Genomic DNA, 27739 nt, shown 5'->3' on the forward strand with positions numbered 1-27739 from the left:
TATTATATTAACTACATTATGGAATAATACTTTAGATATAGTGGGTTAAATGAAACATATTATCAAATTAATTCCTCCTATATCTTTTCCCCATTTTAATAAGGCTAATGGAAAATTTAAAATTACTGTGAATATACTAAAAATGATAAATTTTTATTTTAGTAAAAATTGTTTTTAATATGGGCCTCCCCGGTGGCGCAGCGGTTGAGCGCTGGGTTGTGAAGCTGCCCGCAGCCTCTGCAGCGCCGGTTCGATCCCCGGCTGCTCCCCGGCCACCGGAGGAGGGTCCCACATGGCGCGCAGACCTCTCCTGCCGCCCGCTGCTCCCCTCAGCAGTGTACTTCGGTCCTTCTGCCTGCTCTGCTCCCCGCTCTGGCTCTGGTGAATTCTCCCACCCTCCCGTGCTTCTGACTGTACCCAGTGCATGTATAAACAAAACAAACAAACAAATAAATAAATAAATAAAAAATTGTTTTTAATAATTTTCTATCTTTTAAAATAAGTTGTCTTGATAAATGTTAAGTGAGGTAACAATGGTTTATAATATTATGTAAGTTATAGTTGTAGGACTGTACACTACAAACAAATGAGGTATATGGTATATGAGTCACATCTCAATAAAGTTGTTTTTTAAAAAGTGCATGTGTATTAGCTAGAGCAATCAGACAACAACAGAAAATAAAAGGAATCCAGACTGGGAAAAAATAAGGGATACTATCATTATTTGCAGACAAAATATTAATATATAAAAATCTAAAGACTCCAGCAAAAGGCTACTAGAAACAATAAGTGAATACAAAATTAACACACATAAATCTGTTGCATTTTTATATACACATGAGTGAGAAGAAAAAAAACTAATAAAAAATTTCCATTTATAATCACATCAAAAAGAATTCAATAAATAGGAATTACTAAGGAGGTAAAAGATTTATACAATGAAAACTGTAAGACGGGGCCTCCCTGGTGGCGCAAGGGGTTATGACCTATGAAGCTATCGACAGCCACTGCAACACAGGTTCAATTCCCGGCTGGCTGGGGAGCAAAACATACCGCGAGGCGGACCTCTCCTGTCTCGCCCACTGCTCCCCTCAGCAGTGTGTTTCAGTCAGTCTGCCTGTTCTGCTCCCCACTCTGTCTCTGGTGAATCCTCTCACCCCCCATGCCTCTGACCTGTACCCCAGCTCTTCATGCATAAATAAATAAATCTTAAAAAAAAAAAAACTGTAAGACACTTTAAAAAAATAGAGCCTAAAGAGATGGAAAGATATTCCATGTTCGTGAAATCCTTTTCACAGAGGATCTCCAGAAGGCCAAGAGAGGAATGCAGAATCGCACTATCACTTCTCATCTGGGAGCCGGCAAGGCAAAGCAGCACTGTGAGAACGGCACGCGGCTCAAGGATTTCCAGCAATAAATGCTGGAGCGGACGTAGAAAAAGAAGAATCTTAGTATATTGTTGGAAGGACGGTAAATTGGTGCATTCATTTTGGAAAGCAGTCTGGACTTATCTTTAAAAATTAAAAATGGAAATGCCACATGATGTAGCCTTTTGAGTATGCATCCAAAGAACACAGAATCATCAACTTGAAAAATTACATGGTACACGATGTTTACTGGAGCATTATGTGCAATAGCTAGGATTTGGAAGCAATTATGAGCCCTCTGAAAAAGGACTGGATCAAGAAGATGTGGTCTATCTATACCTCGGAATACGATTTGGCTATCAGGAAAGATGAAACATTACCATTTACAGCAAAATCGAAGGACCTGGAAGGGATCATGCGAAGCAAAGTCAGAAAGATAAAGACAAACACTGGACAATTTCATATTAGGAGCAATACAAAGGAACAAAGCAGGTGACTGACAAAGCAAAATAATTACAAACTAACAGACATTTATAACCGAGCTGAGGTTTCAGAGATTAAGAGGGAGGAGGAAGGGGAGCAGTGGTTAAAAGGACGTAAGGGGTGGGGGGGTGGGAGAAAAACAGACAAATGAAAGCACACATGGCCCCCACTGTATTTATGTTTGCCAGTGACCACTTCTCCAAGTTACCATGCGTCAGGTATGGTAATAATGAGAAAGGAAGAAATAAATGAGGAAAATCACATTTATTTCCTATTTGTATCACTTTGCGATAGACATATTTACAAAACAAGGCGGAAAATTCTAAAGCTAATACAAGAGAAAAGAGAAACATCTACTAAGGAAATTAACTTCACTCATTCAAAGTACTACTCCACGTGAGGCTGGAAAAGAATAAAGAGACGCAAAAAAAAAAAAAAATACAAGAAGTTAAGGTCAGGGTTACAGTCAAGAGGATCAAGAAAGCCCAGCACCACCATCCAGCAGGTGTTCGAGGAATATCAGAGGGACGAACAAGCATATCCGGAATAGAAAGGTAAAAGGAAGGATAATAGGAAAGAAAAAAAGTTTTTAAACTTTTTGATAAAAGCCTCTAACACACTATTATAAAAGCTACTGAAAATAAGTTCGACTTACATGTCAGCAGTTTATAACCAAAGCCCAGAAACATCATGGCAAAGACTTGGGAACAGAATCAACAGAAAAGAGAAGGATCACAGGGGCCTCCCTGCTGGCTCAGGGATTAAAGACACAGCTCTATCAAGCTATCACCAGCCACTGCAGCATGAGTTCCATCACCGGCCGGGGAGTTGACCCACATGGCACAGCAGACCTCTCCTGTCTCGTCTGCTACTCCCCTCAGCAGTGGATTTCAGTGGATCTGCCTGTTCTGCTCCCCACTCTCTCTAGTGAATTCTTTCACCACCACCCCCTCCCACCTTGCACCTCTGGCTTACACCCCAGTTCTTGTATGCATAACTGAATCTTTAAGAGAGAGAGAGAGAAAGAGAGAGAGAGAGAGAGAGAGAGAGAGAGAAAGGATCACAAACGATATCTGGCAGACTTTGAGTTTTCTGCAGAAGGTGCCATGAGGTAACGACCCGCCATTAATATCGGGAGGCATATGGTTGGTAGTTTTTCAGGTTCATGAAGTAGTAAGGTGAGTAAAAGTATTTTTTGACTATTTCAAGACCATGAATCATCAATAAGACAAAGGTAGGCAAGGCTGCTCCCTCTATCTCCATTAGAGAAATCAATTATATTCTTATAAATGCGTTGGCAGCGAATAGGCAGGAAAACCAGTGGATGGCAACCAAGATCAACTTAATTTAATGTTACATGTATCCCCTGGAGAAGGGAAAAGAAATGTTGGCTTACTGTGTAAGGAATTCTCTGGAGTCATAACTTATCAAATCCTTGTGTCATTTATAGAGTAAGAACTTCACAAAATGCTGTACCAGTAATTGCAATTTCATAAGCAGAATATTCGTGCTAGCTGAGAACCTCCTCTATCTCATATTAATGGCAAACAGTAGGTTCTGACAGGAACAGTTTTCACTTAACACCAGGAATGGCCATTACAGAAAGCTAGGAGATGAGCGAGAACTAAAGAAAAAGAAATAAGAATTAAAAAATCAGTAACTTTTAAGAGAGGATGAAAAGAACAGCCACTGGTTGCTATAACAACAGTAAATACGTCTGGGAGGCATAGGACGGGAGAGGACTAGAGTAATCACTGTGCCCGTGGAGACAAAGAACAGGGCTAAGTTCACTGCAGGAACATCCTTTCTGCTACTGCACCTTGTTACTGTGTGTGTGGACGATTATTTCATTATACCTGACTGTGGTCTAAATTGTAGCTATACTTACTGATCTGCAAGAACATACCCAATCTTCCGAGAAAGCTTTCCCTCTCATTGTGCCTGCCGCCCTCCTGTGACTCCTGAGCTTGAGCTTCATGATGGTGGAGTTAGGAGATCCTTGCACCCAGCATGGAGGTGAGCACTGGCTAGTTTTCAATAAACATCAATTTAAAAAAATGAATGAAGGTGACACTACCATTGTGATATTTCACCTGAAACATGTTATTTGTTCCATTAAGAGCTGATGCTTGTTAGGGACTGAAATGTCACTCCCTGCCTCCACCCCCAGTTCACTCATTAATTCCAATTTATGTGCTCATTTTCCACTGTACTTGAAGACAGGGCCTTTAGGGGCATTAGTAAGACTGAGGGCATAAAGGCGGGGCTCTAATCGATAGGACTGGTATCATTATAAGAGAAGTAAGAGACACCAAAGATATTTCTCCTCTCCCCAGCCCCCCTCCCTCCCCACCTAGTGTACAGAGAGGAAAGGCATGTGAGGACACAGCGAGAAGGTAGGTGGCTACAAGTCAGGAAGAGAGGTCTCACCAAAACAATCCTGACAGCACCTTGATCCTGGATATCCAACCCACAGAACTGTGAGAAAACAAATGTCTGTGCTATTCTGTCACGGTAACCCAAGCTAATTAAAACAACACTCAAAGCAGCAAATGGGCATTCTCTGAGTCTCACTGACAGCTGTCAAGATGTACAGCAGGGAGCTCCTTAGAAGCACACTATGCGGGGCCCCATGTAGGACATCAGGTCCTCACCCTGAGGCTAGAATTGGGTTTCTCTTGGAGGGCACACTAGGCAGGGCCTGTAAGACATGAGAGCAAGCAGCACTCCATCTGCCCACCTGTGACAATGCAAGTGCTTCCTTTTACCAACTCTCTCCTCTGCAGGGCAGCAGCGTCCTGCCTGCCCGTGATCTGCACCACACCGGGACTTCTCTGCACTGACCTCCCTTGGCGGAGGCAGCTCTCCTCAAGGCCACCCACCTGTGACCACACTGGCCTCTCTCAGGGCAGCGCTTCCTGCCCACTTGTGTCTATGCAGGTGTACTTTACTCTTCTGTCCCTTTCCCTAATAAACCTGCTCTTTAAATTAAAAAAAAAAAAAAATAAAGACATGAGTGCAAGCTAGTTACACCAGATTCAAAATCACACTCAACAAGCAAGACTGTTAGACTTCTTGCATTTTCTCTACTAATTTCTCCCTTGTTCTTAGTAGTACTCTAAACATTTCCTTGCACTCTCTGGTCTATCTCTGTTAACCCAAAACAGAACCAAGAGAAAATAGTTTCATTGTTGAAAATATTGAAGATAGTGAAATATTGAAAATATTGAAAACACTGAAGGGGGAACAGAGGACCTGCAGGGGTGTGGTGAGGGAGTGGTAAGAATCACATAAGTAAGAAGATTTCGAGGGGAAGGTGAAATTCAGTGTTCCAGCACGTCACTCAACTAGACAAATATTTACCAAGAGCTTATGGGCAACTGACCCTAATCTAACCACTAGGGATGCAACAGTGGACAAAGCCAACAAAATGCTTTCTTTGTCTTTGAGGCGTTTACATTCTAGCTGGGCGGGGGTAGGAGACAGTTCACAAGACATGAGAAAATTATATGGCACGTTACAAGTTAACAAATGCGGCAGACAAAAAGCAGGAACGATGCAGGGCCAGGGGGCTTTGGAAAGGTGACACTTGAGCGACCAGGAGGAACGGGAATGAACCATGTGTCTATCTGGCAGAGGTAGGCCGGGGCCGAGGCAGGTCATTCCTGACATTTTCAAAGAATGGAGTGACCTATGAAAAAGTAGCAGGTGATCAGACCGGAGAGGGAAAGTGGGGGCTGAGGAGGCAGGGAGAGCGTCACTAGGTCTCGCAGACTACTGGAGCAACTCTGGGATTTACTCTGAAGTTAATGAGAAAAGGTACTTCATCAACTTCCCATTTGCTAACGCTGGAGGTAATAGCCCCTAAAAGGCAGGCTTCTGAAACTGAGGGGTCTCTCCGCATTTTGTTTCATGCTGCAGAATCCCAATCCCTGACAAGGCACTCAGATGAAGCCAACAGGCAAGAGTTGGAACGCCAATGATACACAGCCAAGAAGTGCATTTTGGCAGACAAACACAAACACCTATTTTAATAAAAGAACTGCAAACTCACCACTTCCTAGGGAGAACAATGGAGAAACCGAGGTACAAAGAAAAGACTACATTTTTAAAACAAATGCCAAAGTTTCTTCTGCCTCCTATTACCACAAAGCCTGCTCCAAATGACAACTGCAAGCGACTACATCCAGAGAAGGTGCTGCCTTGGCCAGCACTGGGGGGAAGCCAGCCAGAAGGCACGTCTCCGAGTAAGGAAGAGGAGGGAGGCACAACACTGTGAGAAAATGCAAAAATAGAAGACATTCTCACCCAGACCACTCCTTTCACCATACCTACTCATGTTCCATTTCAAATAAAAGGGCGCTGATCTAAATATAAGCTTGTAAAGCCAAATCAGGCTCTAACCAAAGATGCTTATGGGCATACTTCCTGCCGGGAAGGAGATGGTACCAATGATTAGGAATTGAAATGTCCATAATGCCCATCACCCTTTCCAGAACTGAGCTTCAACATATACGTCAATTCGGATGACTGCACTATCTGCCATCCACACTGCAGGTGTCTCCAGGCGCCCTGCAGAGGTGGCACCACAGGCGCAGCTGCTCCGCAGCAGCAGTGCCGCCGGGAGGAGAGCAAGTGGCTGTGTCTAGCTCAGTGCTTCGGACACGGAGCGCTGAGGGTTTATAGCCTCCTGTTCCTCTGGCTCCGGGGAGGCCAAGTTTGTCCTGTGACTGAAGTAAGACCTGCCTTCAGGCTGGCAGCTGGGAAGGTGGGGAGAGGTCACACACCTACACAGTGACTTCTCGTTTCTCCCGCCAGCTGAGGCTTGTGCAAGTGCAGGGAGATGTGTGCGCACACCGCAAGTTTCTGGTACAGTGGATTAACCAGGAGATGGTCTTAAAGTTTGTTAATTATTTTTTAAATTAAAGAAAAGTAAAGGCAATATTCTTGGACATGTTACAGAAGGGGAGGGGGAGAAGCATAGATAAATTACAAATTTTTAAAAATCATCATTGGGCCTCCCTCGTGGCTATGAAGCTATGGAGCTACTGGCAGCCACTGCAGCACGGATTCCATCCCTGGCCAGGGAGCAACCCACATGGCACAGCAGACCTCTCCTGACTTGCCCGCTGCTCCCCTCAGCAGTGTATTTCAGTCAATCTGCCTGTTCCACCCCCCACTCTGTCTCTGGTGAATCTTCTTACCCCCTCACACCTCTGGCCTAGACCCCAGTTCTTCTTTTTTTAAATATTTATTTTTATTTATACAAGAACTGGGGTACAGGCCAGAGGTGCAGGAGGGTGAGAGGATTTGCCAGAGACAGAGTGGGGAGCAGAACAGGCAGACTGACCGAAGACACTGCTGAGGGGAGCAGCGGGCGAGGCGGGAGAGGTCTGCCGCACCATGTGAGTATCTCCCTGGCAAGCCAGGAATTAAACCTGCGCTGCAGAGGCTGTGGACAGCTTCACAGCACTGTGCTCAACCCACTGCGCCACCATAGACCCCAGTTCTTGTACGCATAAATAAATAAATCTTAAAAAATAAATAAATAAATAAATAATTATCATTGAAACCATGGGACAACAACAGAATTAGAGAAAATTTTGGACAGAAAAAACACTCCCAAAATTCACTCTCTTAAAATAATTATTTCACTGGCTGAGAATAGGACTTGGCCTGCAAGTCACAGCTTGCTAACCCTATTTGTAAAGTCCCTGTTCTATGTGCGATGACCACCCCACCAGTGTTAACCAGAAATAGGGGGCAGATACGCATGCCATCCTCAACTGGAAAATTCCATTTAGCTTTCCTCTGCCGTGACTCATATTTGTCATTTCCTTTCCATTTCCATTGCCAGGCCCTAAATCTGACTTTGTTACCTTTCATTTATGCACATTCCCCTGTTTTCACACATGCTGCTTCCTCACTGAATCCCCTTCCTCTTGTCCCCTACCTATTAAAATCTCTCTGTCCCACTCAGCTTGACTGTAAATTAGATAGCATAAGGACTTAATATTATTTTAGGAGGGGCAATGGTATTGTAGTTATGTATTTTTTTAAACACTGTGATTTTTTAAAAATATTTATTTATGCACACAAGAACTGGGGTATAGGCCAGAGGTACGGGGGATGAGAGGATTCACCAGAGACAGAGTGGGGAGTAGAACAGGTGGATCTACTGAAATCCATTGCTGAGGGGAGCAGCGGGGAGACAGGAGAGGTCTGCTGCACCCTATGGGTGAGCTGCCTGACTGGAGATTAAACTCGAGCTGCAGTGGCTGGTGACAGCTTGATAGCGCTGTGTCTTTAACCCCTGCACCACCAGGGAGGCCCCTCACTATGTATTTTTTTTAAGTGTTCCTATCTTTTAGAAATTCATGTTGAAATTATCATGGCAGAAATACTGTGATGTCTGGGATTTACTTCAAAATAATCTGAGGGTGAAAGTGGAAGAAGGGGTGGGTATACAGAGGAAACAGCCATTAGCTTTAGGGAAGAAAGCTGGATGACGACTTCACAGGGATTCATTATTTTTGTATATTTTAAAATTAAAAGTTCTAGACAACCGAAAGCTGAAAACATTGCAGTTAAAGGCCAGACTCCACAACAGAATTAATACCCCTACGTCCTGTACTACCTCAGCACTACCTATTCATTACTCGTCCATTCTGCTCCGTGCTGCCGGCCACTAGCTGCTGATACCAAGACAGTGAACTCTCTGAGGACAGGCATTTCCCAGCAGACTTCACATATAATTGACACCTGATATTGTCTACTAAAGTTATCTGAAAAAAAAACAAAACAAAAACAAGACCACAGAGACTCAAGGAGAAATAAAAACAGGGCGGGGACATCTTCCACTCTTACTCCCTGATCAAAATTTAGTCTGAAAAATTCATCATTTCAACTATATATATACACCATATACACGCCGGCTATCTGTAGTGCTGAACTTCAGTGATCCAATCTAAAAGCAGAAAATAACCATTCAGGGCCTCCCCGGTGGCACAGCGGTTGAGCGCTGGGTTGCGAAGCTGCCAGCAGCCTCTGCAGCGCCGGTTCGATCCCCGGCTGCTCCCCAGCCACCGGAGGAGGGTCCCACATGGCGCGCAGACCTCTCCTGCCGCCCGCTGCTCCCCTCAGCAGTGTACTTCGGTCCTTCTGCCTGCTCTGCTCCCCGCTCTGGCTCTGGTGAATTCTCTCACCCTCCCGCGCTTCTGACTGTACCCAGTGCATGTATAAACAAAAACAAACAAATGAATAAATAAATAAATAAAACATGCCTCTATTTAAAAAAAAAAAAAAAGAAAAAAAAAAGAAAATAACCATTCACTTCAACTTTTCTGGAGTCAGCGGTGAGTGACGAGGATAAGATTTTTGCTCTTAAAAAGGAGACGGCGTCATTATCCTCCATGACTTCGAAGCCACCAGCATATTAGACCACCATACCCACCGCCATCTTTGTCCTGGTGGACGATGGAATCAGTTTGGTTATCAGTGCCAGAGCTGTGGTAGAATCATGTATCTGTGTCTATTATCCATCCAGTACTAGCTGTACTACAATCCTCTCCAACCTAAAAGAAGAGAAGGTAAAGTTTTCATTCACTCAGTGATGCTGATTAATACATTTGGCTTTGGTTGGTTTGATCTGAGAGAGGAAATCAAGGAAGTTCCAATCAGGTAGCTCTGCTTTCCAATTTTAAATGTTTTAAGTGCCTCCAAAAGATGAGCAAACTCACACTGCTATATTTAGCAAAAGGTTCTCTCAGCCCACATTATGTAAAATGAAAATAAAAACTCTGCTACTGAAAAATGGATAGCTTTTTAAAGAACAGAACTTAATGCATCAAGTATAACACATACAATTCTGGGCTGGAATGAAGCAACCTCGGTCTACCACCAAACAGCACACACTGAGCGAACCCAGCTCTCCCCCAAGTGGTCCTCCATCTCTTGCTCTATCAGCTCCCAGGCTATCCTTGGGTCTGAGAATTTGCCCAGTGTCTTCAACTGCCAGGCAAGCAATCTTGCCATATGCAAAAACACTGGCTTCCCTAACAAAACTAACACACTTCGCCATCACATTTTTCTAATTTCCAAGTGTCCTCTGATAGCACATTTGTTCCAAAAATCCAGGAATCCTGAATATGACCCTCGCTAATCACTATTATAGTCCGTCCCTTTCGATTCCTATTCCTTGAGTCCAGCCTCCAAAACCTGCACGATCAGATAACCAAATCAGAAAATAGAATATGTCTAGCCATTAAAAAGAACAAAGTAAAACAAAGCCATACAGGGATTTCTACAAGACGTTTAGTGTAAAAAGCAAAAGGTAAAAACTAGTTTTCATGTGAGTCCCTTTTTTAAACAATATCCTTAATTCATTGTGTATATATATATATATATATATATACATTTCTATATTATATAACAGAAAAATCTGTAAGGTTGAACATAAGAACTATCTGTTAAAGGAGGTGATGCAAACTGAGAAAGTGAAGAGAAAGGGTGAAACAAAGCTAGCAAAAGAGAAAAACAATAAATTTCACTTAACACTGCATATGTGTGTACAATGTATTTTTTATGTATCTATGTGCAAGTATATATATTTTTAAACTTTTAAACAAAATGAATTAAAAATACTAAACAAATTCAGTTGGACAAGCACAAGAAACTTCCACTCAAATAGAAAATACCTGTAAATACTATGTCAGGTTTCAAAAAGTATCTACAAATTCGTTGACACCATTCTGTAAGGTAGAAGCAAATTCCTGAACTCCCCTTGAATATGGGCTGGGCTAGCGACCAGCTTCTGATCTATTGAATGCAGAAGAAATGATACTGTGTGACTTTCCAGGCAATACAGGGCTATAGTGAATTAATAGGAATGAAAGTTTAATTATAATAATGTACCACCTATGTTCATGAACATGGAAACTTTCACTTTCATAAAAAAAGTGTCTACAAACATAAAAAACTTGTTTAGATTTTACCAAAATCCTCAAAGAATTTCTAAGAAGTAAGATGAAGGAAATGCAAAGTGAATGGTTTGCCTACTTTCATTTTGAAAACCAGAATTGGGCCTCCCCTGGTGGCACAGCGGTTGAGCGCTGGGTTGCGAAGCTGCCCACAGCCTCTGCAGCGCTGGTTCGATCCCCGGCCACCGGCGAGGGTCCCACATGGCGCAAAGACCTCTCCTGCTGTGCCCGCTGCTCCCCTCAGCAGTGTACTTCGTCAGTCTGCCTGTTCTGCTCCCTGCTCTGACTCTGGTGAATTCTCTCACCCTCTCGCGCTTCTGACTGTACCTAGTGCTTGTATAAATAAATAAATAAATCTTTAAAAAAAAAAAAAAACAGGCCAAACAAATGACAATTAGATTTAGTTTACAAATGCACTTAAAAAAAAACAAAACAGAATTAAAATATGGGAATGGGAATCCCAACAGAGTAGTACTCCAGTTGCCTTCTATAAACACAGCTTTCAGAAAATAAATGTCTTTCTGAGAATTCTTTCTGTGATTTGCTTTCTGTGAATAAATTATAATGGTATAGTGAAAATGCTAGACTAAGAACTTAAACCAGGCAGAGCCACACTAGTTAAGAGGCTTCACCTTGCTAATTATACCCTGAGTACCCACAAAAAAGAACAATTTGCAAATTCATAAAGCAACACAAAGAGCATTTGCACAGTACTCTGAGATTTACACAGCACTGATGAACTCTTTCCTCTGTTCTTCCCAACAACCTTGAGCAGTCAGCTAGACAGCTGCTTTTACTTCTTTCAACTCTGGTAAGACTAAGGTAACTAACCTCAAATCATAGGCTTTTGTGGGGTTTGTTTTTGTTAAAGGAAGGATTTAATTCTTCTGGTGCTAAGTCCAGTGTCCATCCAATCTACTCTACCAGTACATCAGCATAAACAGATGTCTGTGAAGATTAATATTTTGCTGATTTTTAAAGTCTAGATTAAATGGCAACTGTTGGACCTCCCTGGTGGCACAAGAGGTTAAGTCTCAGCACTATGAAGCTATCCTGCAACCACTGCAGCACGACTTTGATCCCCAACCAGGGAGCTGAGCTGACCCACAGGGTGCAGCAGACACTGCTCCCCTCAGCGGTGGATTTCAGTAGATCCGCCTGTTCCGCTCCTCACTCTTGTCTCTGGTGAATCCTCTCACCCCCAACCCCACCCCCGCACCTCTGGCCTATATCCCTATACTCTTGTTTGCAAAAATAAAATAAGATAAAATAAAATAAAATAAAAGGCAACTGTTGTCTTACTTTGTCTCTTCCTAAAACGAACAAAAAGTAAACTCACTGGAGGACACCAAGGACTCTGAAGTTTAAGCTTCATAATAAATCTGCATTTGGTCCCACCAGACATACATGTAAAAGGAAAAACAGTTCATGATTATCTAAGCCTAGACCTAAATTTTATATAGAATTTTTTTTTCAGTTACTGTACACTGAATTTTCCAGGAATATAATGACTGTGTAAATAGCAGATTGCATGCTGTTTCGTGTATAACTTTATCAAGATTTCACCACCATTCTAGAAAATCATATCACCAAAGACATTGCCACATATCATCTGAGTCACCAAAGCAATACACCGTGTCAGCCTTCCAGGCGTCACATTCAGAGACAAGCCATGTGCGCCTGCTGGCGCCGGAAAGCTACTGTTTCTAGTGTGCCATGAAAATTTACATCTATATATCATCTGAGAATTTACATATAGAAAAATATATTTAATTACAAAAAAGATCCTTTTATTTTTCCTTTATATTGCAGTTATGACCCTTTAGATGTGTCGTTAAATTTTATTATCTGGGAATTTCTTTATAGGATAGAAAAGGGCCCATAAAGTCTGATAGTGTGAAGAAGCAGTTACAAACCATCAATCTATCAAAAGACTTGTAAAGAAAATTAATTCTAATTCCTGAAATTGGTGACTTTTAAAATGCTACTCACATTATCCAAATCACAAGTAACATGCTCTTCTGAAATGTGGGGGGAAATTGAAGAAATCCCAGCTGCCATTTTCAAACTTGATTTAAACATGCTGAGCCGAAAAAGAGGAAAATAAGAGTTTAAACTACAGGATCTAACTGAATCCTTTTCCTTTTAAATCACAAAGATCCAGCTTGGCATTCACAAGCAAAGGGCTCCATTATTTTTCTCATCTCTTTCAAAAACAGCTCCCCCTTCAAGATTACACAAATTAGATTGTTCTGCAGCAGGGTTCCTCCTTACAGAGAAGCTCCAGGCTGTCTACTGCAGCAAACCAGTCATTTAGAAGAAAAAACAGATGTTTTTGACTTTCAGATTCACAAAGTGAGTGCAGAAGATACATGCTGTATAGTTACTCCTGGCCTCGGCACTAGACCTCTCCCATCCAAACCATCAACTAAGTAAGGAGAGGAGATGCCAGACCAAGCAAACACAACAGCAGAATACGTAGGGAATGTTCATACTAAGCAGCCGATAGCTTCCTCATGGCCTAGAGTATTAAAAGAATTTATCTAGATTTCTAACACAATCAGTTGCCAACCTACTGATTATTCCATGACCCAGGAAACTACCAAGGAATTTCAGCCCCAATTAAATACAAATGGCACCAGCAGAAACAGTCCCTCAAGATAGATAATGATAATACCTTTTTGGTAAAAAACAGAAAATGGCCACAAATAAGTTAAATGACAATATGAAATCATACTTAAATCCTTTTGCTCTGTTATATGACCCAAATCCAATCCTTATGCCTATCGTTTAGGCTTAAAAACACACGCAGAATCTGGTGAGTCCTCTCTCCTCCATCTCTACCATCCTGGTCTAAGTCAACATCAGCTCTCGCTACATCATCACAACGGTCCTAACTGGACTCCACGCTTCCACCCCTGCCTCTCGTCAGCAGTTGTTCCACACCAGTGGCCAGGGGCTACCTTAGCGTGCAAGTCAGTTACTTGCCTCTTCTCTAGTTTGAAGCCCCCAAAGGTTCCTCTCTCGCTCATGGTCAAAGCTGGAGTTCTGCATGGCCGACACAATCTGATCATCTTTACTTCTCCAGTTTTCTCCCCCATGAACCTCTGCCTAGGCAACTTGGCTCCAGCCCATCAGTCCCCTGGATGTGCCTGGAGCCATCAGTACTTGCTACTCCCATCCCTTGCCTATACCTGGATACCAGGACACCAGGACAGCTCACCTTCTCTGGCTTCCTGCAAACCACCTTTGCTGAAAACATCACATTACTCTTTCCCACTAACCCCCCTTCCCTGCTCTAATTTTCCCACTGGACATACCTTACACCAATCTCTCATTTACTTACTGCTTGTTGCCTGGAAGGTAATCTCCAGAGAGATGGGGTTCTCTCTGGTATTGGTTGCTCTCTCCTCGGTGTCTACAGTGGTGAAGTATGGCAGGAGAAGTATGCTCACTAAGTAGCTACTGACAAAAGGAAGCTACCAGTAGGTTGAGAGGAAGAGTTACAGAAACTTATCCAAAACCACATAGTGAGGTAAGGCCAAATAAGAAACTGAGGGCCTCCATGGTGGTACAAGGGGTTAAGATGCCGCCTATGAAGCAATCTGCAGCCTCTGCAGCACGAGTTCAATCCCTGACCATCCAGGGAGCAACCCACATGGCGCGGCAGACCTCTCCTGTCTCGCCCGCTGCACCCCTCAGCAGTGTACTTTGGTCAATCTGCCTGTTCTTCTCCCCACTCTGTCTCTGGCGAATCCTCTCACACTCTCACACCTCTGGCCTGTACCCCAGTTCTTGTATGTATAAATAAATCTTTAAAAAAAAATAAACTGAATTCTGAAGTCCAAGCATTTTTGGTGTATAGTTTTAGAGAAATTACAGCAATTTGCTGACTTTTCCTCCAGATATCTTGAAATAGGAAGAAATACTTGCATGAGCATCAAACAAAACCCAAATGGAGGTATCATCCCAAACAGTCATTTTTCTAGAAAAGGGTCCCTCAAATGGACTCAAAAAAGATGACGCTTCACACACTGAGATGTGACACTCATTTCTCAGAGAGGCTTCCTAAAAGCCAGGTCCTTCAGGAATATCAGTAAACATGTCACTTGACTTAAGTCCAAAACACACCAAACTAATCTTATGCCCAATCTTAGACCGTGTCCCATTCCAGCCCAACTTTGCTTCCCCAACGAGACATTCTCCTTTTGTGCCCTACAGAGAAAAGTCAACCAAAAAGATAATGGCTAATGTTTAATAATATTATAGCTATTTCTTTCTCTAAGTTTAAAAAAAAAGGAAAGATAGAGGGATAATCTACAAGTAATAAAAACAAAGCAATAATATTACACAGTTAATGAACAATTCTCCCCTCTGGAGGCAAAGGCATAAACAATTTATTGCACATGTTGGTGGCAGAGAGGAAACAGAATTAAATCCATTAACAGCCACAAGAGTTTTTATGTTCCCAGAGGACTCTGGTTTCAGAGTTGCTTATTCATTTTCATCCATAGCAAAAATGGTACAGGGTAGAGATGACAGACTGCCACAGACTACTTTCCATATATTTTAATTTTGAGAAGACAATTTGATTAAACAATAGACTTAAGGTGGATTACACTGCCACATTCCATTAGACATGAGTTGAAAGTACCAACAGAAACCTACCTGTGAAGACAATGTGAATGATGACTAACGTAAGTCAGATCTACCAGAGTCCTGCCCGTGTTAGACCATCCTATTCATAGTCTCACCGACATTACCCAAAGATAATGGTTTTGATGAATGCAAATGCTCAAACATTTTATAAACATTTTGTTTCACTTCACTTCAAATCAACAAGTGAAGAAGAGGTACCCTCACTTTTGAAAACCAGGGGAAAAAATGACCTGCCCAGAGGCAATCACAATAAATTCAACCAGCACTAGATACAGAGCTTTCCTTACTACTCTACATGCAAAACTTGCATTTCTGTGTCTTCAGAGGGTCTCTGGCTGCCTACAACCTCAGAGGAGCCACCCCTGCCCTGAACCTACCAGTCTATCTCAGCAGCGTAACCTCAACCAAAAAGGAAGCAGTGTGGGGCTTCTCTGTCCTCAAACACCGCAGCACAGACTCTCATGGCCTGAATGATACTGCCCATTTCTCTAAGCCTCGCATCCACAGCCCATTTATTCTTTACATATTTGATTACCTGGTTCTTCAGCCCATGGTGAATTCGAAGGAACAGTGCGGAAAGGCGACATTTTGACAGCAATGGGGAGAAACAAAAACAAAAACAAACTAAAAAAAGCAAACACATGAGTTTAGATGTAGTTATGTAGCACGCCGCAGCCTACACTCTTCACTTCCAGCCCTCATGTTCAACACAAAGAACCCACTCATCATCATGGCCCACACTTGAGGAAAGATGAATCTGTGTTTTACATATTCTTAAGGAAAGACCAGAAACATAATATATGTATAAACTTCCAACCAAAGTGGGAAAATAAAGTCTCAGTGCTTATTAAAGGAGAAAATGAACATTCATGCAAAGATCCAAATGGTTCATGATAGCCCTATAGGTAGTATCAGGTTTCTCCTGTGGAAGCTGAGTACAATTTTTCTATAGTTTGAGACATAAAAAGGAAAGCTTAAGGAGACAAGAGAAAAATACCAGCACTATTTAAGCCCTCATGTTCCTGTGAGTTGCTCAGCTTTTATTGGTGATAAATGGCTAGCTGTAAACCGGTTTCGTTGCTCTTCTGGCTGCCAAAAAGAGCTAAAGAAGTCAGCAGGTAGAATAGGGAAGCTGTCTAGTCAAGTTGGCTCAAAACAAAGTTGTGGTTTGCAGGCAAGGCCTGCGCTGGCTCTTCCGTTCATATAAGCTGGCAGGATGTAGAAACAGGATCCCGACCAAGCCACTGCTTCAGAGAACCAAAACAATTTGCCTTGACTTTCTAGTCTATTAAGCTTGGAGTTGGCATGCACTGTGTCGAAAGTGAACCCAAGACCTTATGATGGTCCCAATGAGGGATATCAGACTATCAACAAAGTTGCCCTGATTCTAGAAAGAAAGCAGTCTTTAGAGAGTCATGAAGGAGAGACAGAGAAGCTGGCAATAAAGATGGCAGTAATGACAGTAATAGCTAATGTTTTTAAGTGTTTTCTATGTGTTACATAAGCACTTAACTCACATTAATATAATTTAATCCTCATGATAAATGAGGGGCAGGGACAATTATTATGTCCATTTATAGATGAGAAAATGGAAGCCTTAGAAAGGTGAAATAATTTGCCCAAGTCATTCACATGGCAAATGATAAGTCAGGATTAAAATCCTGGCTAACTGGATCCAGAATTGACACAGCCACTGGGCTAGGAAGCCTCTCGCTGTCTACAATTGGGTAATATGGCAGCATTCTGAATTCCAAACACAAAACATTAAATATTAGTTGTTAACTATGAGAAACTGACAGACCGGGGGTGGGGGTGGGGGGCACCAAGTTTAAACAGAGAACTAGCTCTGAGGTCAGACACTCATGAGTCATGAGGATGGATAATCCAGGCTCCACCTCCCTGAAAGCCACAACCTCTGCACTGTAGCCTTGCAAAGAAAATTTCACCTGACTGGGCCTTGATTTCTCTTTCTGGGAAAACGATCTCACTACCTGCCTCTGAGAGTTACTGTGGCACACAGTTAATGCTCAATTTGCCAGGTTGTTGTTTCAGCGAGTCTTGGAACATCCCACGCCGCGGCCTTCTCTGACCACTCTGTCCCAAACTGCTTCCTCCTGTGCCAGCAAACCCCATTCTGCTTTATGGTTCATCCCCACAGTACTCACGACTTATTAGCACTACACACTATTTATTATACTGGTAGGTTGTATTAATTATTATCTGTCTTCCTTCATTAGAATGTACAGTCTAGGAGACAATGGACTTTGTCAACCTGTTTGTTGCTGTTTCCTCAGCATCTAATCACAAAAACCTGACAAATATTTGTGGAATTAATATATTATCATTCAATACAAAACAAATAGAATTTCATTCAATAAGCATTACAAATAAACAGGCACTGTTTGTTTGACAAATTTACTCATTGAGCAGCTAGGAAGTAATTAAATGAACAGGATTTTTTCAGGTGATGATAGCTGTGGAGATTTATATATCCCCAGAATTCACTGGGCAGGTGAAGGCAGCTTTCCAAGGTACAGGGTCAACTGGGACCTAAATGATTGCCAGGAGCCAGTCACAGGACAATCTGGGGACAGAGCATGCCAGGTAGAGAGAACAGCAAATACAAAAGCCAGGGGTGACAGCTCGCCCACAGCCAAGTGAGCCCAGGGAATGGCACAAGTCAAAAACACAGGAAGGGACCACATCATGTAGTATCAGTGAAGTCATGAAAAGGGGTTTTATGCTAAGGATGATGAAAAGTTAGTGGAGAGTGTCTCTCATCTGAAAGCATTAGAATGTGCACTTCATGAGATCCAGGAATTTGTTTGTGGCACAAACCAGCTGGTTTGCAAGCATTTGCTAAATGAATGAATGGGAAGAAATGGGAAGATAATGAAGAGGGAGGTGACATGATCTAATTTTCATTTTCAAAATATCACTCTGAACTGCTACTTGTGGTTACTTTCTCGGAGGGGACACGGCAGCAGAGGATGGGTAGAATTACAAACAGTGCAATTATTTGAGAGACACCATAAAACAGAGAAAAAGGGCCTCTCCAGTGGCGCAGTGGGTTGAGCGCAGTGCTGTGAAGGTGTCCACAGCCTCTGCAGCACGGGTTCGATTCCTGGCCAGCCAGGGAGATACCCACATGGCGCAGCAGACCTCTCCTGTCTTGCCCGCTGCTCCCCTCAGCAGTGATTTTGGTCCATCTGCCTGTTCTGCTCCCCACTCTGTCTCTGGTGAATTCTCTCACCCTCCCATGCCTCTGGCCTGTACCCCAGTACTTGTGTAAATAAATCTTTTTTTTTTTTAAAGATTTATTTATTTATTTATACAAGCACTGGGTACAGTCAAAAGCGCGGGAGGGTGAGAGAATTCACTAGAGCCAGAGGGGGGAACAGAACAGGCAGACTGACTGCTGAGGGGAGCAGTGGGCGTGCAGCAGGCGTGGCAGAAGAGGTCTGCACACCATGTGGGACACTTACCAGCGGCCAGGGATCAAACTGGCGCTGCAGAGGCTGCGGGCAGCTTCGAAGGCCAGCGCTCAACCGCTGCGCCACCAGGGGAGGCCCTAAATAAATCTCAAAAAAAAAAAAAACAGGGAAAAAGCTCCTCTCTACACCTTGAAGTCATCGGTGTTTTTAAACAAGGAATAGTAAAAGGTTAGTTAGAGGCTAGTTTAACAGAATCAAATAAGTATCCTAAGCCTTTCATGTTTTCTAAGCTATTAAAAAAACACTACCACAAAACCCTGCTACAATCTCATCTCACCTATGAAAAAAGGAACAAAAAAAGAAACTCAGACATGCTTGGAGGAAAACTATAAAGAAAGCACATCAATTTCCTCAGGGACAATTAATATGTAAATTACACACAAAATGTCACCTGGGGGAGATCCTGTTTACAGTAAGATTCTGACAGGCAGACTGCCTTTGGGAGGAGCTTGCAGTCTACAAAGAGAGAGGAAAGGTGCCATAGAAGGAATCAAGTTTTAAAGCATTACTCCTTTCATATCTACCTATCTCTGGCTCAGGTCACTAAAACACACACACACACACACACACACACACACACACAGAGAGAGAGAAAGAGAGAGAGAGAGAGAGAGAGAGAGAAAGAGAGAGAGAGAGAGAGAGAAACAGGGTAAATCACAGTGCTGCACATCATAGTTCTAAAAATTCTACCAAATAACCTAAGGATATTATCCAGTATCTGTTTACAGAGCTAAAAACACTGGAAGTGCTGAAAGGATCCATGAAGCACAAGCTTATCTGAGGGTTGACAAGGATCATTACTCCCAAAGAAAAAGGAGAACAGTATTCAGGTTCAGAGAAACTGGTGACGCAAAAACTAAACTCAAATATTGTGACCTTTAATGTATCTTAAAAGCTTTACAGTCTAAAAGAATCTGCTTGTATTTTTTTTAAAAAGGAAGAATCTGCACAAACACTAACAAAATAGCTAAATGTGCCATTACTAAGATTACCTATCACCTAGTCCTCACCATCCTCCCACCAGAAGGAAAGCAATGGGCTAGAATATTCTCCATTCACTATTTTTGCTATCAATAGAAATGAACTAGCAACTCTAGAGCTTTCTCTTTAGCCTCCATGTCTTTACCTATTCAAATGTTCATTCAGTACAGAATTCCCTCTTGCAACTGGCTTGCAATATAAAATTCAAAAATACTCTTTTGAGGTGTACAATCAAGTAGAGTCAAGATTTGTATTTTTAAATATATATATATTTCAGAACACAGGTCGTTTCTGTAATACATGTTTGGAACTACAAAAAAAATATATAAGGGCAAAAATTAATGCCACACAGCCTAAAACACAACTAAAAACCACTCTAGAGTTAATGCCTCCTGAAAGTTCTCTCAACCTAAGACCTAAAACTGTGGAAACAAATAGCAAGGAATTACCAGGAGGCAAATTCTGTACAAAAAGAAATGAACAGACTAGAGGGTTACAATATTAGAAAGGGGAAAACAAATATAAGAAAAATAACGGGCCCTGGAAATAGAGAAGGGACATTTTAAAATAATGTGGAATATTGGAAACAACCCAAATGCCCAAAAATAGATAACTGGATCAAGAAGATGTGGTACATATATACCATGGAATATTACTCAGCATTCAAAAAAGATAAACACATGCAATTTGCAGCAACATGGATGGCACTGGAAGGGATCATGCTCAGCGAAATAAGCCAAAAAGAAAAAGAAAAATACCGGATGGTCTCACTCATAGCAGGAATCTAGAAAACTTAAATAAGGGACCAGGAAAACGAATAACTATAAGAAAGTGAAAATCAAAATCAACAAAAAACTACGAACCAGAGACACTTTTAGGGGGGCGGGGGTGGGAGGGGAGGGATTGGGGTCAGAATGGGGGGGCTGCAATTGTATGGGGAATATAAAAATAAAATTTATTATTAAAAAAAAAAATAATGTGGAATAGGACAAAAGTATTCAATTTAGCAAAATGAATGAAAAGAAAACGTAAATATTAACACTAGACGTACTATACTTAATACCTCACATTCCTTCTAAAACAGGGCTATCTAATAGAACTTTCTGTAGTCCTGGAAATGTCCTTCTTCTACCCTGTCCAACATGGTAGTCACTAGCCACAGGTGACTAGTGTAACATGAAATGTGGTAGGTATGACTAAGGAAGAAAACTTTAAATTTTATTCAGTGTTAATTTATTTCAATGCCATGTGCTACTAGAATCTAACATACCAGCATAGCTTTAAAGATAAAACAGCTAACGATCTTAAGGCATACTATCAATGGAATGTTTTATGGAATGGTTTTCTGCAAGTTATATAAGCTAAGTAATAGCAGATGGTCATCTATTAGCTGTCTCTACTATACCACCCAAGAGAGATGGGTACCAGTCTCCCAGTGTACTCCTGAGCTGTGACACAGCTGTTATTCCTGTTTTTTTTTTTAATTTATTTATTTATGCATACAAGAACTGGGGTACAGGCCAGAGGTGCAGGGGGTGAGAGGATTCACCAGAGACAGAGTGGGGAGCAGAACAGGCAGATTTACTGAAATACACTGCTGAAGGGAGCAGCGCGGAGACAGGGGATGTCTGCTGCACCATGTGGGTAGCTCCCTGGCCAGGGATTGAACTCGTGCTAAAGTGGCTGCGGACAGCTTCACAGTGCTGAGCTTAACCCTTTGTGCCACCAGGGAGGCCCCTATTCCTGGGTTTTAATGGGATAAAAGGGAGTGTGGGTCCAGCAGGCTTCCTAAGCAGACAACTGCCCTGTGGATGGCAGTAAGAGAAAACACTTCGGAGTTAGTGCCCAAGCGCACATCGTGGTTCTCTAAAACCATCAGAAGCAAAGCTGGTTGGTCTAACTGAGCCTGGGCAGGGAGAATTCTGTCAGTGCTCACCAATGTAGAACCAAACCACCTTGCTCTATTCAGCCCAAAAGGCCTCTGAGAGACTTTCTATGACAGTCTAAACATTTCCTGACTTGCGCTCCTTCTGCACACAGCAAGCAATAACTGTAACAATGACAGATAACCGGTTTAGCTAAGAAAGTGGAAAACAAGTCAAAAAAGAAATCACATAACCACTAATGTGTCCAAAAGATCTGTAAACCGATACATGTAAAACAGACTATGAAAGTCATTCTCTTTCTGACTTAAGGAATCTGAGCTTTCACAGGGATGATGGATAATATTACCTGAGTGAGAGGATATCCTATTACAACACTCACAATGTGAAATTCAAATCTTCCAAGGTACAAATATGCTTTTAAGGAAATAATAGAAATTTTAGCAGGTCTCTTATTTGATAAATTTCAATTACTTTATATCTATCATTTAGTCCCTATTTTTTCCCCTGTGGATTCAAAGATCCTATTTTATATGTATTTCACCCACCTCTTAGAGTGGATAGTAAGTAAAAGAATTCCCAACCAATGCATGAAAAGCTAAAGCATGGAGGAGTCTAGCAAATAATAGGAGCACCATCCCCTGCCTTGCCCAGTGTTTTGTGGTCAGCGGGGGCCCCCATGAGCCCTCCTGAAAGTAGCTCCTTGTGGCAGGCTTGTCTTGCCAGCTGAATTAGGGCCGCCTCCATAGGCTCTAACACTTTCATCCAATGAGGCTTCACTTCAGCGCCTACTTTTTTTTTTTTAATGTAGTCTAAGGAGAAACGTGACTGATAACTGCTGAGCCCCTTCCTGCCCACACGCAGACGAGGATATGCAGATGTGCTTGTACTGAAAGACAAGCGTGATCTAGTTTGTGAGTGAAACAGCACAGTACACTTTATCTCCTAATAATGTTTTCATGCCACCGAGCAGATTTTTGAACACTTGTAAATTTAATAATTTTCCTGCCTCTCCTACCCTAAACAACTCAAAAAAGAGAAAAGAAATCCGGGAGAACACCACTATAGACAAAGGGGAGGGATCAACAAGGACTCCAAAACCCTTCCTTTAGCATCAAGCCACAGACAGGCCACCAGTGTCTCGGATGAAGCCCCACCAGGAGCCGTGCCACAGAGGACCTCGGCAGAGGAAGTACTACCTGGTATGGAGGGAAAACGATGCCAACTTCTAAAACTGCTACCTGCTTTTAACAGAATTTTAACAGCAGGCTGTATTTCACAGTGATCACCTCTAGGGAGTGAGAACAGGAAGTGGACTGAGAGCTTTTCCTTTACAATTTTTTTCCTTTGTTTTTGTTTTATTTCCTTGGCAATTTCTATCTTTCCATACTGCTTGAATTTCTAATCGTGGACATGCGTTAATCTCTTTTTTTAAGTGTTGGAAAAATGTCAACGACTAAAGCAACTTAGATATTTTAAAGCCAACTATAGATATGTTCTTCATCCATAAAAAGTTAAAGAAAATTGATTCTGGGAATGTAGATGTTAAATAAAAACAGAGTACAGGGCCTCCCTGGTGGCGCAGGTGGGTGAGCATAGCGCTGTGAAGCTGTATGCAGCCTCTGCAGTGCCTGTTCGATCCCCGCCAGCCTCGGAGATACCCACATGGCGCAGCAGACATCTCCTGTTCGCCTGCTGCTCTCCTCAGCAGTGTGTTTCCATCCATTTGCCTGTTCTGTTCCCCGCTTTCTCTAGGGTGAATTCTCTCACCCTCCCACACATCTGGCTTGTACCCTGGTTCTTGTATAAAAATAAATAAATCTTTAAGAAAAAAGAAAAAAACAGAGTACATACCTCAGGAACAACAACAATGCTCATTTTATTTAAATATCTAATAAAGGAAAAGCAGGCTTTTCCAAAAGTCAATCTTATTTCTGTAGGGACCGAAAACAGGACCATGACCTTCCTAACACTCAATTTTTCAATGCTCTCTTCTCTATACTCTGTAGAAAATCGTATTTTTCCAAGACTGAATCTCACACATTCATATAAACATATGCACATGTATATAAATTTATATAATCTTTGATCTGCAATTATGCTTACATTTCTTTTCTTTTTTTTTTTTAAATCTTTTTTTAAAATGTATTTTTATTTATTTATACAAGCACTGGGTACAGTCAGAAGCGCGGGAGGATGAGAGAATTCACCAGAGCCGGAGCGGGGAGCAGAGCAGGCAGAAGGACCTAAGTACACCGCTGAGGGGAGCAGCGGGCGGCAGGAGAGGTCTGCGCGCCATGTGGGACCCTCCTCTGGTGGCCGGGGAGCAGCCAGGGATCGAACCAGCGCTGCAGAGACCGCGGGCAGCTTCGCAACCCAGCGCTCAACCGCTGTGCCACCGGGGAGGCCCTGCTTACATTTCTTGAACACACGTATCCCATGCTTGCATCCCATTTGAGTTACACAAGACAAGAATGTCAACCGTACTACATACAGAGGGCTGCACATGGTGGACAGATTTTAAACATGAACAAGGACACCAAGGAGACCTCAAATGAGCCAGGTGACTCTAATAACTGGAAGGGCCAAGGGCAGACCATTTTCTCCCCACAGGGTGTTATTTTCCACCCCGCAGATAAAACAGCATTCTCCAAAGAGCAGAAGTGCTCCACAAGTTCCTTAGAGGCACCAGGGTGATGGTTGAAACACAAAGTCAGAGCAGGACAGCTGACAATCTCAAGATCCGTCAGTAGACATGAAACAACTGCATGTTCCCTGAAGGTGAAAACAAGCAGCCACGCCTCTCACACCAAGTTAGCATAATCATTACCAATTTGATGAAGGCATCCCGCTGTTTCCTGGACTATTCATTTATTATGTGGACTTTTCAGTGATCAATGGGGGCAGAATAAAAATCAATAGCATTTTTTTTGCCTTTTTGTTTGTTTGTTTTGCCCTTTCAACCTAACAAGCTAGAGCAGGCTTATCACCAAACACAGTGACAGATGTGAGGGAGAAGGGACAGCGTGTATTATTAACTGGACGCATGTAGGAAGGGGAAGGGACACAGTGCTTGTGTGTTTTAGAGTAGTAGCTTAGAATATTTCAGAATACAGCTGCATCTATAAAGAAAGAGAACGAGAGGTCTGCATGGAACCAGGAGAGGAACTGCATCACACTAAGCTCCCAGTGGAGTCTCGCACTGTGCTAGGGGACTGGCTAAAGCACACCCAACCAGTGTGGCTCCTGTTTACCCCAAAGGAAGGACAGAGAAAAAAAGAAAGCCCTGGTCAGTGAAGTGGGTGTTGAAATACAAAGCACCTGAAGAGCAGAAAGAGGCAAATGGGAAACAATGTCCTGTTATTTTAAAAGTCTCCAGATCTGTACCCTGAGAACAGTAACTCCATCCGGATACATAAAGGAGCTTCGTAAGGAGCGCCAGGAGAACAGAACAAAAGATTACAGCATTACTGTTTATGCCAACCAGCAGGAACCCACCCAAATGCTCATCAAAAGAACTATGATCTATCCATTCAATCAAAGTCTACCCACCAGTGAAAATATTTCAAGTAGAGCCGCCATACAACAGATGATTCTGACTTAATACTGAGTCAAAATACACACACACACACACGAAGTCACAGCACATACAGTCATAAAGTTCAAGAACACTCAAAACTCTAAATACTGTTTAGAGATGTACATATGTAGTAAAACTATTTTTAAAAGACAAGAGAAATGATAAACACTACTCCGAAGAGTGTTTACCTTTGTGAGGGGAAGAAGGGGATGTGGTCAGGAAGGGCACCCTGAGGGCTTCAATGCAACTGGTAATGCTCCATTTCTGAAGCTGAGTCAAGTGTAGAGATGGACTTTTTTAAAATATCCTCCTCAGATCTCTCTACACACATCTCTCTGTAATGTTCATAGGTGTATATATATCTCCATATACAAATAGACAGACAAAATTTTATATGCACAGAGTAATTTAAAATGAAAGGGAAAAAAGAAAAACAGTGTTGAGGGCAAAGCCAGACATAGCTGCCTGGCTGCTGGCACTTACACATCCACCTGCCTACCGCTGGTCTAAGCAGTGAGCCCAAGATCTGAAGGCAGCAGAATCAACTCAGTCTAGTGGTGACAAGATCACCTCCAGGCACTTCTCACTGGGCCAAACCAGCTCCAGGGTCTCTTCAAGGGGTAAACTGTGAGACACGACACGCTCTCGCCGAAGAGCTGGAGAAAGGCTGCCCTGCCCGTACAGAAACGGCAAAGAGCCCAAACTCGGGCATATTTTCCCCACGGAAGGAAAGTCCCAGATGGCTGCAGCCGACAGCGGAATGGCCGGCACTGGGGGAAGGCGGGAGCGGGGGCGCCCGCAGGCCGCGGGAACGTGTGAACAGCGACGGGAGGGGCTGAAGACGCGCTCGAGGCCCCGCGAACCCACTCCCGGCGCGCAGCGGCGAGGCGGGGCGGGGCGGGCGCTCGCGGGAGCCGGGCATGTGCGCCGCGGCCCGTCCAGACCCCGGGCGGCGACGCCGGCGAGCGGGCACCTGCCGAGCAGACGGGGCCTCGGCGCGTCAGGGCGGCCCCCCCACCCCGGGGACGCGCGCGGCCCGCGGCGCCGGCGGGGCAGGGGCGCCGCCAGGAAGGCCGGGCTGGGTCTGCGCGGGGAGAGCAGGCCCGGCCGGGCGCCCGCGGCCCCGCTCCGGGAGGGAGGAGGGCGGTCCCGCCCCGGCCAGGGGGGCGGCCGGGGAGGGCGGGGCCCGGCAGCAGGGGTCTGGGAGCCGGGCCCGCGGGGGGCTGGCGGGGCGGGGCCGGGGCCGGGGCCGGGGCGGGGGCGCGGGCAGGGAAGGCGGGGCCGCGCGGCGCCGCCCGCCGCTCACCTGGGCACGCAGCTGGCCGAGCTCCGGTCCACCTCCCAGGTGGCGTACAGGTTCATCTGCACGGGGGCGGGGGTGCGGCCTGGCCCCGGGCCGCCGGGAGGCGCGGAGCCCGAGGCCACCGCCACGGCCGTGGAGGTGGAGGTGGACGAGGACGAGGACGAGGCGGCCGCCGCCGAGGTGGACGAGGACGACGAGGCGGCCTGGGCCAGCTTGGGGGGCGTCGGCTGCTGGGGCGGCGGCTGCTGAGGCGGCGGCGGCTGCGGCGGCGACTGGGCGACCCCGGAGCCCCGCTGGCCGCTGCCGCCCCCGGCGCCTCCGGGCCCACCGCCCGGCCCTCCGCGATCCGCCATGGCGGGGCCGGGCTCGGGGGGCGCGGGGGTGACGGGGATCGAGGCGGCGCCGAGCGGACGCCCAGCTTCGGCGGCGGCGGCGGGGGCTCGCGCGTCTCCTCAGCCCGTCTCCTCAGCCCGCCCGAGCGCGCGAGCGAGCGAGGAGAGGCTGCACGCACGCGCGGGGCCTCGCGGCGCGCGGTCCTCGCGCTCGCCGGCCGCTGCCTGTTGCGGCCCGCGCCGCCGCCACCGGGTGGGCGTGCCGGGGGCGGGGCGTCCGGGCTCGCGCCGGCCCCACCCAGCGCCGGGGCGGGGCCAGCGCGGCCCCGGGCTCGCGCGCGCGCCCCCGGCGGGCCTGTGGGCGCGCGCCCTGCCGCCAGGTGGGGGTCTGCGCCGGCGCACGTGCGGCCGGCCCGGGCCCTCAGGCCGCGACGCGACGGGCTGCGCTCCCGCACGTCCTCCCCTCCCCCTCGTCCTCGGCCCGCCGCTGCCCGGCCGGCGGAAACCCCGCTTTTCCGGGGCGCGGCCCCGGCCGGGATGGGTCTGCCGCGGGAGCGCGCTTCTCTCCCCCCCCCCCCAACACCCCCCCCCCGCCCCGCGTTTGCGCAAATGAGGCAGAACCCGCTGCCCGCGCCGGGCCCCTTCCCTGGACTGGGCTTTCTTCCTGCGACCAGCCGGT

At 44.7% G+C, this 27739-nt stretch overlaps 1 protein-coding gene and 1 non-coding gene across 2 annotated transcripts in view; one reads left to right on the forward strand and one right to left on the reverse strand.

Annotated features, from left to right (window-relative positions):
- Window positions 1–27313, reverse strand: part of PACS1 (phosphofurin acidic cluster sorting protein 1) — a 106372-nt gene extending 79059 nt beyond the window's left edge. The window contains exon 1 of the mRNA XM_037517531.1: window positions 26732–27313. Coding sequence (XP_037373428.1) covers window positions 26732–27081 — 350 coding nt within the window. The 5' untranslated portion in view covers window positions 27082–27313. The remainder of the gene's footprint in view (window positions 1–26731) is intronic.
- Window positions 6421–6545, forward strand: LOC119250556 (small nucleolar RNA SNORA17). Its single transcript, XR_005126304.1, has one exon. It is a non-coding gene; the product is annotated as a small nucleolar RNA SNORA17 (small nucleolar RNA).
- Window positions 27314–27739: the final 426 nt, after the last annotated feature.

The sequence above is a fragment of the Talpa occidentalis genome, unplaced genomic scaffold (assembly GCF_014898055.3).
Source record: "Talpa occidentalis isolate TD23 unplaced genomic scaffold, MPIMG_talOcc4v2.1 talOcc4.17, whole genome shotgun sequence".
In the NCBI taxonomy this organism is placed as follows: Eukaryota; Metazoa; Chordata; class Mammalia; order Eulipotyphla; family Talpidae; genus Talpa; species Talpa occidentalis.